We start from the raw sequence: 16744 nt of genomic DNA, 5'->3' as shown, positions 1-16744 counted from the left end.
ATTTTTGACCGACTAGTTGGATTTTACTAAAACAATTATTCCTCTCGCCCTTGTGGCCTCTGAGTCAATTGCCCATTTGGCCTTCGGCCTCATGGACTATTGGCTCAGAACCCATTTGGGCTCGAGGAATAATTGTTTAATATCCACATCACAAGACAGGGTACTGTGGGGCCTTTGTTTCAATTATGCCAGCAGTCTTTTACGCGTCAGTCACGAGTAAAAGCTGGCACATCCATAGGCTCAGTCTACAGCTGTGAATGTTTTCAAGTGCCTGCAACTCTCCTCATCTGAGATAAGGAGAATTGCTGGCAAATTGAGACACTCACAGCAGCTGTGGCAGAGAGACCTGGAGAAAGAACAGGCAATGAAGAAACCTGCCCAAAATCCTGAGTGACTCCTAGCAGTATACCACAATTCCATTTGATTTAGTTTAAAAATAACAAAATTAGTCTGACTTGGATTCTGAAAACCAGATGTCAATGCCTAGGTTTTTGTCCCTCAAGTGTTTCCCATTCATAGCATAGCAGAAATTGTCCCACACATGAATAAAAAAAGGGAATCTGAAGACAGAGTGCATAAATTAATAAGACTCTGCATCAACCCTGCATGGGAAATGTCGTGACTTTCAATATTAGAAAGAGCAAATTTGGTCGTCTGCCACTTTCACTACGTTTATTGCAATCATAAAAACATTACATTTTTCCGACAAAAACGTCTCAAGATCCTAATCCTAATTATTCTGATCACATTATATCATTATTTCTATAATTAGGAACATGCAACACATACTGCTATGCTACTAACTGGATATAGGCCATTTCTGATCCAAAACCCCTCATTTTTGAAAAATGCAGCTCCACACTTGTTTCAAAGAAAGGCTTGAAACAACTAAGAAATGGCTTTGGGGTTTTTGTTTCGACTTGGAAATATTATTTTTTTGGTACCTTTTCATGTAATGGTTATTAGTTTTGATGGTATGAACAGAGCAATATCTGTGTAAGATTTAATGCCACTTGGCACATATTTGGAGACAGAGGATATTAGACCACAAGTTGAAATTATTGTGATTATAATTCTCCATCAGAAAGACTATCAGATAGACACCACTAAACAGCAAGGTTATTTTAAAACAAAGATTACCGAAGAAAATTCAAAGTGTATCTATTATTATTTGTTTATGTATGATTAGACTTGAAAAATGCAAAACAATGAAAATCAACTAAAGAGAAGAATGAAAGTTGCAATGAAGGCAAGCTTTTGCATTATTTGGCAGTTTCACTCTTGCCCTGCTTAGTTGTGTCTCATAAATTTTATAGCAGTTTTTTTTTACTTAGTTAACAAATATGTTTCCTCCACCCTGGAGAAAAGAAACATACGGCATTCCCTTTTTTTCTTTAGTTTGATATAAAAGGAAGGAAGAATTCTTAATATGCAGATGTTCCCACATCTCAGTCTATGGATGCTGACTAACAGCTTTGTTCTTTAAACATCAAATTAAGCACTTCTGGTAATTTAAAGTATTGGGCCTAAGTTCTCCTGAACAACTTCATCTGAACTGCAGTGGGCTCACTCTGAGACCAATAGCATCTTTACCGACCTCTGCTACCTTACAAACACCGCAGATGGTTCCTTTGAATTCTGGACAGTATGAAGCTTGACAGAGAGGACATTTGTCCTGGGGCTTGCCCCTGAATAGACAAACAAAAAGCTGGTTTTTGAGAATTCAAAGAGAAATAAGTTGTTAACACCCGTCATCCCTCCAACAGAGAGAAGCCATGGCATCAAAATTTCTGGATCTTAACAAACCGACCTCCTGCAAATATGGCAAGAAAAAAAAAACGAAAACAATTGACATTTATGACTTTCCTGTGCATGATTGCAGTAAGGAACAAAACAGTAGCCCATACTTTTCTTGTATCATTTGACAATGCAAATGGCCTTCTCCATCAACAAAGACTGTTGAGATCCACACATTTTGCTACCATAGTAGTGTGATGTCATACCCTTCTCTCTACAGATGTTGACCAGAACCTCAACCTTTTCAGTGCTTTAATAGTCTGACAAGTGATAGGTTTGGATAGAGTTGGGGAACAATTTTCTGTGGTGTGACCATTCAAAAGGGTTTGCTAGAAGCTCCAGTGACCAGCGAAAATATTGACATCTAGTTGTCACTGAAGCATAGTCTTCTCCCTGAAGGTAATTTTAAGTGGGAAAATGCATCTGCTGTAATATTGTTTCTCAACACATTTGTTTGATAAAGACAAAGAAATACAAAATACGCTGGGCAAATGAAGGTGCCATCCTCACGACAAAAATTAATTCATTCTCTGGTTGCTCAAAATGTTATGTAATCTCTAAGAGCTGGATCCACTGATTGTGAAAGGGCTGTGCTCATAAAGTCCTTCTGCATTACATTACTGGAGAACCCTTAATTCAAATCAACCTCACTCTGCCGGTAGCACTTTTGTATGGTATTACATTATTTTGCTTCTTTGCATTTTAAGAATGACATTTACATTTTGAATCGCATTTTGATTATTAACGTCTTGTGGCTTAAAGGCTAATCAACTTTTGTGCACCAACACAAGATATTGAGAAAAGTTTCAAACACACCTGTAAAGAGGTTTGTAAGAGGATCCACAGATTGTGAATGGGTTGTGTTCATCATACTGAAGTACATGTGCATCCGTTGGATTCTTGTCACAGGCTTGGAGGATCTTGCGAATCTATAACAACAACAAATCCTTTTTAATAGCTGACAGACTATGCAACATTAATGAAATTATTACATGGGTATTTTTGTACAAATCTAAAAATCTGTTAATACTGCTTTAACAAAATAAATTCTCAAAAACAACAACTGCACAAGTTTAAAAGGCACTGCAATAAGTGTTTTCAAAAGACTACAACACCATTATTTATACATTTTGCAGCTTTAAAGTAATGTCACATACCCTATAATACTGTAGCTTATGAAGTGTTTTCATTCCTAGGCCAGCACATATGCAAATTTATTTATTTACTGCGATCACAGAAAGTGTTTACAAAAGAAAAGAGTTCAACTCCCGCAGGATTAGTGTGGGACACCAACATGGCTGCCCGTTTATTTTTCTGGGAAACCAACATGGCTGACATGACATTCTGTGAAAAGGCTCCATTGCTACTTTCAAAGGCAATAATATTGCATTGCAGCTAACTCTTAACAACACTTGCACATTTTAATAGTACCCAACTAACCTGGGTTGCCACATCAGGGCGGGGTCCTAGTTCCAACAGCCGGCGTGCAAATGAAGCAGCTGTCTTGAAGTTCTTAAGCTGCAAAATATAATAATGATAAGAATTTTACAATAATAATAATAATAATAATAATAATAATAATAATAATAATAATAATAATAATAATAATAATAATAATAATAATATTTTTATTATTATAATAGAGAAAAAATAATAATTAATGATGACATGTTTATCCAATAAGTATGAACAAATAATTTATCGTTTTAAATCTATCGGGTAGAGTGCCTGCATGGAAAAAAAGAAAAGGCTACATGTACATCCCATATACACTGCAAGTAAGTAACAAACAAAAAAAGAACACAACTATGAAAAAAAGCATAAAATTAATAAACATACAATAGACATAAACATATAAATAAACACATAAACAAAAGAGAATAGTAAGGAGAGAGGTTCAAACCTTGAAGAAAAGATTGACAGCAGTTCTGAGTGTAAGGATCTGATGCACTGGCTGAAGATTACAATGGGTGAAATAAGCAGCCATCTGCAATAAATTTTATATAATATCATGGTCAGCTGTCAATGTGAAACCAGAGTAAAATATGTTGTTTTCCTATTGCTCCCTCACTGAGGATCCTACGGTACCGGTAACAAGCAGGGTACCCTGTTTGGTCTACTAACAGGAGACATAAAAGGCTCTACAGGAGTTGGTGAAGTGCTCTTTAATCAAGGCTTTTAGCTAGACTGATTCTACATTATAAGGCTCTAACCTCAAGGATCATGTATAGATATCATAAACAAGTGTCACATAGGCTATATCAATGTCAATAATCAGCCTATCACATAAAATTTACATATTCTAACATCTATTATTGTTACCACTCCACAAAGTTTTTCAAATACTTTTTCCCTGGGATTTTTGATAAATGTAAGGGGTTTCACGAAATGCCAATGTAATCAAAATGCAGAGGTTTTGGAGGCAGAATCATGTAATTCTCTAAGAGCAGAAATGAAAATTTCCAAATGCATGCACTGCCCTCAAAACTTATACTAATTATGGAAAACTGTTTTATTCCTTAAAAATAATTATTTGCAATGTTAGTAAAGACTAACCTCACATATCCTTTTCTGTTCTTCAAGGGTGGACTGTGGAAAAAAGGGAGTTGTTTTAATATACACAAACTTTGATGTTAGTGCCGGAGAGGCTGAGAATTCCCAAAGCGGAAAAATAGAGTGAGTAAGCAGGGGATTCTAGTTAGCAGGTTGAAAAGTTATGTTTCACAGGAAATTGAGCAAAACGAAAAGTAAAATTAGTTTTAAATATTGGGATTCAAGTTAATGAGTTTCTATAGGGTGTAGTAATTAGGTAATCATTTCAAAGACCGTCAGTGATTTCAAGCTTTACCACTTCCTCTTAAATCATAAGAATCTGCTCCATGGTTTCTTATGTGTCTATTACAAGTCCCGGTAATCACTCAATATAATAATAAATCACAGGCTAACTAGAAAAAGAAAATTCCCAATGAGAATCACACCCATAACCTTTCAGAATACTGTCACAGGATTTTTTGATCAAATAATTTCTCAGTGCTCACCTTAGGTAGCTCCTTTCTATTGACTTCCATCTGTAGTCCAACAATATACTCACGACAGATTCCTAACAACTGCTGAGCTTCACTGATCTCCTGTTTGCTGTCAACAACCAGAAGTGTGATGCTCAACAAAATTGCATGGAACTTTTGGACTGCTTCCTGAAACTTTCCACCTGTTGTCAGTTGATAGGCAGCCTGTTAGAAACAAAAAGGGTTGATTCGGCAGTTAGTAACCGTGTCAAGTCCTAAATAGACCTTGTCACGGTTTCAGAAGCCATCGTGACAAGCAGGCAACCGCGTGAGAAATTACAGTGTTTGTATGAGAATCTAGTGTCAAACAATTTCCGTAAAACAGCTGTCCTGAAAAAAATATGAACTGTATACTTTAGCCTCACTCCTATGGATTCTGCTGAAAAATCTTTAGGGTGTTACGTGCAGCTGCATGCACTAGAGCCACTTTTTAAAATTTTCTATGTATTTGTCTGTAAAAATTTTTCTGGCTGCCAACTAAAATTTCCCGGGAAAATTGCAAGCAAATATGTAGAAAATCTAAAGCAAGCATCTGGAGAAATTCAAGCACAGGTATGGCCCCAAAAATTTGTTATGCTTTAGTTTAGAATTCACACTTTTTTCAGAACATGTGTTTCACAGAAATTATTTGACATTAGATTCTCATACAACAGAAAAAACAGCTGTGTAGGAGACTATCCATTGAGCAACTTGACCTGGAATGTAGAGAGTCACGAATTTTGTAAAAATGGGAAGAACTAACCTGTAATCTCTGCACAAGTGTGTTTAGCTTAAGGCCTACTGCTGGTAGGCCACCTTTGGCTCCAGCCTCTCTCCTACATAGACAAAATCAATCAATGGTGAGTAAGACCTTTTTGACACTAAGCTCTGAATTTAGACCTATGCAACGTATGCAAAATTCATTCTCAAAAGTAACCTGGCAGCTGCCTAGTTTGGGTTTTGAAAGAAAACAGAGAACACTTTTTTACGGGCTCCGTAAGAATTTTTATGTTCTTGTTTTGTTCTTCTTGTTTAGCATTGGCATCTACTTGGGTACAATAACAGAGTTTCACAATAATAGAAACCCACAGACTTTCACTCCTAAACCAAATAATAGCAGAATGATTTTGGACTTTCTTACTTTACAGTGCAACTACTACAACCAAGGTTACTTTGACAAAGTTGACCAATCGCATTACAGGAAAATAACAATACATTCAAAGAAAGTTAGTTGTCAATCATAATGTTATCACCATGATACAAAATCAACAACATGGGTCGAAATCAACCAATAATTGTTGATTGGTTGTAATTATTACAACCAGAAGATGTGACCTTTGAACCCACTGAAGAAAGCCTGTGTTTCCGGAGAGGTCCGTTAGAGTGAATGACAGAAGCAAAAAGCATAAATGTTAGCTATATTATTGACTTAAAGGAGCATGTTATTGTAAAGAGCGGCAATTGTAGTGAAGAAATTGCTGGTAGATGAACAACAGCTTGTGTCAAACAAATATGTCTCCATGAGGTTGTATGTAACGTTTAGAATAGAAAAACGTCGTCTGGTGAAACATTTTTCTTTCTTGAAAACGTTTGCTATCAACATTGAAATGCTGAGCGTCAAGTAACTTATTGTTTTTTTTATGAGTTGCTAATTGGCCCACAACCAACTTTCTCGGAATGTATTGCTACTTCCTGTAATCTGATTGGTCAACTTTGTTTTAGTGGTTCCAGTTACAGTAGTCGCACTGTACAATCAAAAATACAAAAATGCAATTTAGATTTAACAAAAGAAATTAGAAGTTTTGCAAATTTTTAAAATGTATTCTTTAAAGACACCAACATCTTACCAGTTTCTGTGAGGATGCCCTAACAATGGTGGGCCTCCAGGGTTGGCTGGAAGAGCTGTTCTCCCACGACCAAAAGCCAGCATGAAAAGCGGCTTATATGGTTCAAATAAAACCACACCAACTTGGTCATGTAGAAGCTGCATGAAAGGAAAACACAACTGTGGTCAGTACAATTTGCCCATGTATTTACCTTCAATTATTTTACATCACAATCCGAGGGTCAACACGGAGATGTAAATTTATGTTGTTTTGACTTTTGAGTCGGTGGCTGAAACACCTGTTGAAGTACTGTTTTAAAACCATTTAGGAAATTGGATAAATTTCGCCTTTGGACACTTGTGTGCCCGACAGAGTTTAAACTATCGCCAAATCACTGCCACGGGATATCGAATGCAACAGTGTTTCTCTACCATTGGACATATATGAGTGAAACACATAACAGGGTTGTTTAACTTTAAAAGAATTGATGTTTAAGTCTGAAGACCCAGCATGTTATAAGAAACCAAACCAGGTGAGTAAGACTTTTGTTAATGTAGCGAGCCTAGGAACTTGAACCAGTTTATTAAAAAATTAAACTGGAAACTGTGACGACTCGCATTAACTGCAAGTTATTTTTACAATCACTCCATAATATATCATTTGAGGGTTTAAAGATCACAACCCTGCCTTTTTAAAGCCTTCTTTGTTTGAAATAAGTTTCAGTGTAAAAGCTGAGTATTTGTACCAGGCCTTTTAACTATAAAATGTATATATGTATTTTTGTCTGCTTTACAATAATCTTCTTCACTCAGACCACCACACAAATCCATATGCAAACAGTAATTTCAGAGCTATGACATCAGTATTTTTACCCTGTGGACATAATGGTCTTATGGTTGAGTTTGTCAACAAAATCCTGTGGTATTACCCTTTAAATGAAACCTTTTCGGCAATGTATTATTTTTTCAGTACTTTACAAAATGACAAATACATAAACAAATCTTGCATTATCTTCAATTAATTTTGACCTTGAGCACTGTTTGTTTTACTACCTACAACAAACTAAGGGAGAAAACTCACTCTCATGGCACTCTCAAATGATCCAGCCAGAACATGATCAACAGCAAGCTGGGAGTTGGTGCACCACACCTGTGTAAACAAATGGGAGTAAAAATGATGATGGCAGAAACAAATATCCAGGCTTTAAGAAGAAACGAAGAAACCACTAGAACAAAGACTCACCTGAGACTGGCTGGTACCTTTGACAGGTGGCACAAAGTAGCCCTCATCTCCAGTGCCAGCAGCTGGGCCAATGTCCTAGCAAAGGGAAAATTCATCAAGCCCCAGGTGTTCAATAGGTGGACAGTGCTATTCACTGGATAAATTACTATCCAGTGGATAGCACAATTGGATTTCAAAATACTCATCCACTGCATTGCAATTTATCCAGTGGATAGTCCTATCCACTTTAAGTTCATATTTAGATTTACCGGTAGCTAAACTCATATAATCCTTTTAATCCATATATAAAGGTAGCCATCAACCACGTTTCAAGCTCTCACATATCAAAGCAGACCATAAGGACATTTAAAAACAATTTTCAGTTCAAGCCTTTTCCTAAACTTTACACAGCATCGACTAAAGATCACAGTGATAAAGTCTTCTTCTTAAAAAACATTACAGAGCAGGCTTTTTTGCTAAATGTGCACTCTTCAAACTAAAACAATAAGCAACTTTGGATAGGGAAAAAATTAAGTCATGCTGAACTGAACAGCATTTAAACAAGTTCTAGCACTAGTCAATGGTACAATAATGTTGTAGGTAAAATCCGTTGTAACCTAAATCTGGAAGATTTCCTGTTTTTCCTCAATCAAGTTAGGCTGAATACAGGTTTAACCTGAGGCTGGATTTTACGTGCAACACAACAGTCACTTAAAACGTACACATGGGCCTTGTATCAGTACCATTGAAATAATTATTTGTCATCTAACAAAGCATTTAAAAGTTCTTGAAGTGACTTACCAAGTCAGGAGGAAGTACAAGATCTTCATCTCCAACATCCCAGCCACCACCTTCTTCATCTCCACCAAGAATGTCACCATCCAGTCCCTCTTCTCCAAAACCACCCTCTGTATTCAAAGAGATAAACAACTTGATTCAAGAGCGCATGGAGCTTTCAAATTTTCCTCTTGTTTCTCAAATAAAGGCAATATGAAAGGAGAATCTAAATGTTTTTCAGAAGAAACTTGGCAATTTTTTCAAGATAACCCCTTGAAGAGACCCTTCCCACATTCCTGTGAACAAAGGCACTGACTCAAGCTTTGGTTGACAAAATCCAGTGATTTGTAGGAAGTTGTCTACCCAAGCCCCGACCTTGTTCCATTGTGTTTGCTCACTGAAAAGGAATTTGGTAAAGGTCTATTACTTATTAGTAAAATCCAACTAGTGGTCTATTATCAAGGCTGTGTTCTGATTGGTTGAGCTACTACTAGGCTATATGTTATAGCCCACTAGTAGTGAAAAGCGCCGGCTTTTTGGTGGCAAAAAAGGAAGTCTACCTTTAACTAACTAATTAAAAGTTGTTTTGTCTCGATATTTTTGACCAACTAGTTGGATTTTACTAAAACAATATTCCTCTTGCCCTCATGGCCTCTGAGTCAAAAGGCCATTCAGCCTTCAGATATTGAATCAGAGCCCATTCGGGCTCGAGGAACAATTGTTAGCTACGAAATAGTGCAAAGTGAAATGGGATGATTAAAAAGACTTTTCTAAAGCAGGGTGCAAAGAAAGTTAGTTTTACAGCTTGCCATTCAGGCAAGCTGTACCTAGCATGTACTAGCCTGAAAGTCATTTCAACTAGCCTGAAAAAATTTGATGACCAGGATTGATTATAGTTGTTCTGTAATTTGAATTCCCCCCCAAAAAAATCACTTGCCCATCCGGCAAGTTAGGAACAGAATTCACTAGCCCGATAGCAAAATCCACTAGCCCAGGCTATCGGACACCACTTTCTTTACACGCTGTAAAGTGAGATTTTCTGGTACCTTCATCAATCACAAGTGCAGCGTCTTCTCCCCAGCCTTCTCCTGCACCCTCATCAATGTCGGCAGCCACCATTGCAGCAGCTCTATCTCCTGCTAAAGTAAGAATATACAAGTGTACTGAGGATGATGTAAACACAGTAGAGTACTACAACTGAGGACACTGTGCAGAGAAACAGTCAGGCCATAGCGCTGACCACTGCTACATGGAATTTGTTTCTCAAATTAAGTTACCTTTGTTACATTAAAAGTATGTTAAAGATAAGCATTTAGACCTTTATGGCAATATTATTATTTCTAGGATAGTGAGCTGGAGGTTTCTTTAAAAAGCTTTCTTAAGCCCAGCCGTATCAAAATAGTTAGCTTTGTGGGTAAAATATAAGCTTCAGTTTTGAAATATTTTGATGCTGTAGGAAACTACATTCAAGACATAGTTGTTCCAAATAACAACTGTACTCCCCTCATGAAGCATTAAAAGTGGTTTAAACTTTTCTCCCCTCTAGAAATTACAATAATTTAAAAGTGGAACACAAGATTTAAAATCAGTGGACAAAATCCCATGGTTTTCCTATTTCAATTAAACCTCTTTTGTGAAACATTTGCATAATAATATTTAAATCTTAGGACGTTGCAAAGAAAACTTTCAAGCACTGGGGTTTTTGTTAGAAATTTTTACTCTGGCTGGACTGTTACTTTGGCCACTGTTAGCAGTGAAGGGGTTAAGAGCTTAGGATTGTGGATGGTCAAGGCAAAAATCCAAAACATATAAGTAACCAGGATAGATCACTAAGTGGTGGTGTGCCGATCACTGATTATAATCGAACATTGATGGAAATCTTTACACTATGCAGTAATTGACCATAGAAAATAATCAATCCAGTATAGCAGGAAAAAAAATTCTTGTTGGCAAAACATGTGTTGTCTTTTTAATGGTCTCAAAATTAAAGAAGAAAGAGAATTTGACGACCGGAAAGCACAGAAAAAGTCTAAGCTCCAGGCAAGAACTAAACTCACAACCCTCTGAGTTCTAATATCGGAAGCTCTTATTTCTCCGCTACTGGAACTCTCTGGCGAGCAGGGTCAAATCCACTGAAGTCCCTTTTCTGATACATTTCATGTGTTTGTCAGGTTCTAAAACATGGTACAGCAGCCATCCTGAATGGAATTCTTATGGATATTTTCCCAAATAAATCATAATCAACAATTGACTGGGTGGGTCAATCTGATTATTTCTGATCATCAATTATGACATGTTAGCCAATTCCAAACCTTATCCCTTTGCGTATGTTTAACTTACCTTTGGCAGCCATAGCCCCCTCAAAGAAGGTCTTAGCAACAGTAAGTAGAGGCCAGTTGCCTTCATTCTGTAGGATTGGTAGTGGTGGTTGTAAAAGTTTGGCACTTGGGTTAATAGGAGGCAACTGAACAGGAAAAAAAAAATTCAATTATTAACTTATTTAGGAAAAAATTAATGTCAAATGAAAAGAAAAACAATTTAAGCTTGAGGAATTGTAAGGTAGCTGGAGTCCATCAACATAACAACAACAAATTCCTGGCAGTTTTGGTCCAATTAAGGAAGACTAGGAGGATCATTTCCAGTATTCACTTACAGTCTCTGGGTCCAGACCAAACGTTTCTTTGATTTCCTCACATTCCTCTGCTAATCCATGTGTAGCTGCGGTTAAGTAGGCCAGTGATCCTACAGAAAGATGTCAAAACAAAGCAGGTAAAAGGAATGAGATAATAATGACCTGCAGACAATAAGAACATACTCAGCAGCTTATTAATTTTGATGTCCAAGTATTTTTTTTTAGGGGGGGGGGGAGTATTTCTAATATCAAAATCTTGAACTCATTAAAACTACTAATAGGAATTCCAGTTAAATGACACTACATGTACCTTGACCAAGGGTTTTTAGGATCTTGATTCTCTCCTCCACATCACCAGTGTACAAGGCATTGTGATACTGGCCACTCATGTCCTTACGGATTTCAGCTAAACAAACAAACAAAAGGAAGACTTTACAAAAAAAACAAATAATAAGCTCAACAACATTCTCTGGTTAAAAGGTGTAAGACAGAAAACGTCAATTGACCAAATTACAGTCTCTGATATGAAGTAATGATGATAAGGAAACTTGCTCATTTTTGGAGTTTGCAAAAATTGTTGTCTACATTTGCAACAACCTTCCTGCAAAGTGGTCTTTATACCGTCATAAATTATTCAGTTATATCTTTTCATAATAGTGGAGACATTTTCAAAATCAGTAGCATAGCCATACACTTTGAGTCCATGCATTGCTTATTATCTTGGAGCCTTTGGCAATTGTCATGTTCTTTCATTTTTGGGTGGTAGGGTGGGGTGGGGTGGGGTGGGGGAAGATGTCCAGTGTTACAGACACACATGTAGTGCAAAGCAGTAGAAACTGCTCCTTACCAATCTTGGTCATCTTGCTGAGTTTTTCAAGGTTTCCAGTTATCAAGTAGAGGAAAGACAATTTGTCAAAGTTCTTGGTCCTTTGGTAAGCCATTTCTACAACCTGTTAAACAACAAATTAAAGTACATGTTACTTGAATTAACTGATGCACCATAGCAGTTAATACTTCATAACAACTTAGGGACAGAAAGCGAAGGACCGGGGTGGGAAAAAAATCCACCCAAGAAAAATTCACATGAATTTTAAAAAATACATACAGCGGGAACATGCAGAAAAACGTACATACAAGCAAGGGAAAAATACACACACGGTGAAACAAAAGAATTTACTTGCAAAGCAGAATCTCCCCCACCCCCATCATTTTTCTAATGGACCTTCCCTTATCATACTGCTCAATCAATTAAAGCATGAAACCAAACTAAACTTGTTATGAATTGTTCACACATTTTGCCACACTTTGAGCAGGCAACATACCATGGGACAATGGGACAATCCTGGAGGACAATCCCAGAATAGAAATGGGAATAGGAATAGGAATAGAACAACTATGGAACTATAATAGGATTTTTATTTGTTGTACAAAGAGTGTATTGGAGTTTACCAGTTCTGTACCTGATGGTTTCCCTGTGTCAGAGCAGCAGCTCCTAGTCTCTCCCAACAAGCTTTATCATCAAGACTCCGAGCTGCTTCCAAGGCAACCTGCCAAAAAAATACAGATGTATAGTTACTTAATTAATTAACTTGAACACTAGTGTCCTACACAGCTGTCCCTTTGGCTCACCTTCCAGCAGGAATTAGCATCATATATTTTATTGATTTATGCTAAGAAAAATGTACAAAAGCAATAAACATAATTCATACATGTATTTTAATACTGGAGACTAAGTGGTAGACAGTAAAAGCCCAGGTACTTACCTCAATGTTACCACATTCCAGGGCCAATCCAAACCTAGTTTTCTCATCTTTCACAAAATGTAGAGCAACCTTGAAGAACAAAACAATTTATTTATTTATTTTTATCTATTTATTTTTGCCACACAAAATGTACAAAAAAGGAAAGAAAAATACACTATAGAATATAGTGGTGAGGAAACCTTGAATAGAAACCGCAACATACGGCTTCCTCAATTACAACTCATGATGGCTATACACGCACAGCTATGACAATTAATTCCAAAAGAACTGATGAAGATACAGTAAATGAGTAACAACAATCAGTGTGTAACAGTCCGGAATATCCCTAAATTTAAGGACAGGGCCAGCTGGTCACGCGACACTTTTCAACCAATGAGAGGGCGCGCTTGTGTTTATCAACAAACAAATCAAAACATCGCCCCAGTGATCAAAAATTTTCAAAACAACGGACGGAGGCGGACAGAATCAGTCATCATTTCGAGGCTCTCAGGCATATTTTAAAGACTTGGGCCTTTTCATGAGGCATACACAATTTTTTTAAGTGGACAGCGTATCGGAAGCGATATTGGAAGTGTCTCGTGAAATATTCAGCACATTTTGTGGCTTATTTCTTCTTTTATCCTTTAAACAACGTGATGTGTAGGCGAGATTTTGGTCGGTTTTCAAGGTAGGTGAACAAGTGTCTATTATTTTTTCGATTCACAGATTTTTTACGAAGTTCTAGATATTTTTCCTCGATTGTCCTATCGATTAACTTTTATCATGTTGAATGTGGGGATGGTAGACAACCTAGAATTTGGTAGACAATTTTTGAATTCCGAGGTCCAAAACACGTACTTTTTTCACTCCCGGGTTTCTCACAGAGCCGTGTTATTACTTTTTTTCGCATTAGTACGAGCCTTTGCCTTTTTTCTTTTCAAGGCCAAAACAACTTTATTAGTCTTATGGATATTCACGTCCAACATTTCGCCTCACTTTGCCGAATTTGCGGGGATGAAATTTGAAGATCATAAGCGCAACGTAGATACTAACCGCTTTGTTTCTGAAATTCACTAATCTGGAAAGATTTAATGTTGTTGCATTCTCCAAATGTTCATCCACCGTTAAAAAACAATAAAAGAAACAAGGCAAATCTCAATTCTAAATGATGTATTTCGCTACTCATTGAACATGCACTGATTATCTGGGATAAAATTAAAACATTGCAGGTACTACAGCAAGCAAAGAAAGCACCAGATGCGTGAAGTCAACACGAAACAACACAAAACACAAACAAGAAGAATTAATAAATTTGAACTACTTTCTATTCTTGTTATGATGACTGATTCTTTGATTCTTGTCCTGTAGAAGTTAATAGGTAGTACCAATCCTGTTTTGTACGATCTCAACAAATTTTCACGCTCTCTCTAAGGCTATTTTTCACGGGACTAGTTTGCTTCTATCAAAAATCTTGCAAGCCATGCCAGTGAAGCCAGGACCTCTGCGATCGGTCCGGAATCAGTTAGAACACCCCAATGATTCGTTCCTTGCAATGATTAATGCTCTTATTCTCTTACATAAAATGTTTTCTCTGAAATATTAAATGTGAAACCTAGGCGAGTACTGTAAGCTCATCTTTAATTCTGTCCGACTCCGTCCGTTGTTTTGAAAATTTTTGATCACTGGGGCGATGTTTTGATTTGTTTGTTGATAAACACAAGCGCGCCGTCTCATTGGTTGAAAAGTGTCGCGTGACCAGTTGGCCCTGTCCTTAAATTTAGGGATATTCCGGACTGTGTAAATTAATAAATACTAAAATTATGGGAAACATACATTACAAACAACAAATGTCATTAGAGGACAGGTAAACTTCTATGACAATAACACTGGCATTACTAGCTGCAAATTAAAGCAATTACTAAAGAAATCTCAGCTACAGAATTCACAAAACCATAAAAATGCAGCTGAATTTGAATCAGAAATGACAGATCAAAATAATAAAAACAGTCAAGCCCCTCCTCCTGGACAACTCCATAATACAGACTCCTCTCTCTTAGAGACAGTTCTGTGCATTACAAACTATGATAAGGACATATCTGTAGTGTGAACACTTGACTTTGTCTATTTGCTGTCCATATTTAGGAAGTTTGAGGGTACAGTAATAGGCAAAAAAGTGAGAGAAAACCACTCACTTCTGGATAGCCTTTTTTCTGCAGGTAAGAGATGATAGATTGTCCAACAAGCTTTGCATTTCTCACCATGTGCAGCACCTAAAGAAGACAATACACACATTTAATTCACTAAATTTACTGAATTGATCTACAAGATAAGTCACTATTTTCCTAAAAAAAATAGTATCAAACTTCAGCCACACACTTACCTCATCATACTTGCGATTAATCAGAGCCAGTTTGAATTTGAACTCTGTGGGATCTATTCCAAGAACTCTGGTTTTACACTCACGGTCAAGACAGTAAACACTACTTCCCTGCAGAGGTAAAAGACAGAAATTAATATTGGTTTCAATCTGTTATGCTTCTCTACACTGATGAATATCACTTTTTACTTTAAACTGCTAAATAACTTAGATAATGTATTTTTAGGTTAAAAAGGAAGAGTCTTTTTCCTGACTGCTGAAGCTGAGAATATAGGACATATAAAAGAAGACTGACAGTAAGCAGTTGAAATTTTGCTTTCTAAATCTAAAGAGACTACATCACGAGACAGAATATAACAACTACTTTGTCTTTGTTACAAGAAACCTGCATCAAAAAGGTCCTTACTAATCTTTTACTCAGGACAAACAACTCTCTGACAATGTCAACCAAAGCAAGTCAAGATGCACAAAAAAGAATATATAATAAACTTGACAGCAAAAAGACACTGTAATTCTTTTCTTTCAGTAATTATACATGGTTCATGTTGAAGTCAGAAGACCCAGCATGTTACAACAAGACAAACCAGGTGAGTAAGAGACTTCAGTTTATCTAGCGAGCCAAGAAACTTGAACCAGCTTATCAAAGTCAAACTGGAAACGCCGGTAACCCGCATGGTCAAGGGTTCGTAGGGAGCCTTAGCAACAACTACAGCAACGGCAACAACAACAGCAAAAAAGCAATAGGTATAGATTGGCAAGACAACAACTCTGGATGTGCATCACACTTTTTTGTACATTTCTTTGCTGTTGTTGCAAGATTATGGCATGAAACATCCTAATTTCATGTCTTACGAAAGACTTGAAGACAAGAAAACGATTTGATTTTTCTTCTTCTCAACTTAGATGTAGTCTTTTGGAATTCAAATCCAGGAAAATTTTCCAACATCAGAGACATTGAAGGAGGTGGAATAAGAGTGAAGGAGTTTGACGCAGTGCAAATTCATTTTTTGAGTGACGTTTCCGTTTCTGTTGCTGTCGTCAAATCTAAAACTCTCCTGTACCAAGTATAGTGGGAGCCGCACCTATGACATTTTCTGAAAAGCAATCTTACCTTGACTCTCGTAATGTAGATGGGAAGGTCAAGAGTACGAATAATTCCATGATCACTATAAAAATACCACACATCATGCACACATTAGCTACAGAGGGTCAACATCAAACCTATTTGTAACACTTCTTTAAAGCATGGAGGTTGCATGTAAAACAAGGATTCATCAATTCTATTGGCAGGCAATAGCAAAAAGTAATTTTCTAACACCTGAGCTTGA

At 36.9% G+C, this 16744-nt stretch overlaps 1 protein-coding gene across 2 annotated transcripts in view; it reads right to left on the bottom strand.

Annotated features, from left to right (window-relative positions):
* Positions 1 to 655: 655 nt before the first annotated feature.
* LOC140935871 (coatomer subunit alpha-like) overlaps positions 656 to 16744 on the bottom strand; it is a 28859-nt gene continuing 12770 nt past the window's right edge. The window contains exons 19-39 of one of the 2 annotated variants that reach the window (XM_073385447.1): positions 16528 to 16582; positions 15420 to 15527; positions 15232 to 15309; positions 13061 to 13129; positions 12758 to 12844; positions 12145 to 12247; positions 11608 to 11703; positions 11319 to 11407; positions 11006 to 11129; positions 9712 to 9804; positions 8690 to 8796; positions 7910 to 7984; positions 7748 to 7816; positions 6689 to 6825; positions 5605 to 5677; positions 4836 to 5027; positions 4354 to 4386; positions 3701 to 3784; positions 3238 to 3315; positions 2614 to 2726; positions 656 to 1688 (exon numbers count right to left, since the gene is read on the bottom strand). In XM_073385447.1, the coding sequence (XP_073241548.1) occupies positions 1547 to 1688; positions 2614 to 2726; positions 3238 to 3315; positions 3701 to 3784; positions 4354 to 4386; positions 4836 to 5027; positions 5605 to 5677; positions 6689 to 6825; positions 7748 to 7816; positions 7910 to 7984; positions 8690 to 8796; positions 9712 to 9804; positions 11006 to 11129; positions 11319 to 11407; positions 11608 to 11703; positions 12145 to 12247; positions 12758 to 12844; positions 13061 to 13129; positions 15232 to 15309; positions 15420 to 15527; positions 16528 to 16582 (2005 nt within the window). In that variant the 3' untranslated portion in view covers positions 656 to 1546. The remainder of the gene's footprint in view (positions 1689 to 2613; positions 2727 to 3237; positions 3316 to 3700; positions 3785 to 4353; positions 4387 to 4835; positions 5028 to 5604; positions 5678 to 6688; positions 6826 to 7747; positions 7817 to 7909; positions 7985 to 8689; positions 8797 to 9711; positions 9805 to 11005; positions 11130 to 11318; positions 11408 to 11607; positions 11704 to 12144; positions 12248 to 12757; positions 12845 to 13060; positions 13130 to 15231; positions 15310 to 15419; positions 15528 to 16527; positions 16583 to 16744) is intronic. The other variant, XM_073385448.1, reaches the window with a different exon arrangement.

Source organism: Porites lutea, chromosome 4 (genome assembly GCF_958299795.1).
Source record: "Porites lutea chromosome 4, jaPorLute2.1, whole genome shotgun sequence".
Lineage (NCBI taxonomy): Eukaryota > Metazoa > Cnidaria > Anthozoa > Scleractinia > Poritidae > Porites > Porites lutea.
The sequence above is the reverse complement of the archived record's forward strand: the minus strand, read 5'-3'. Positions and strand labels throughout refer to the sequence as shown.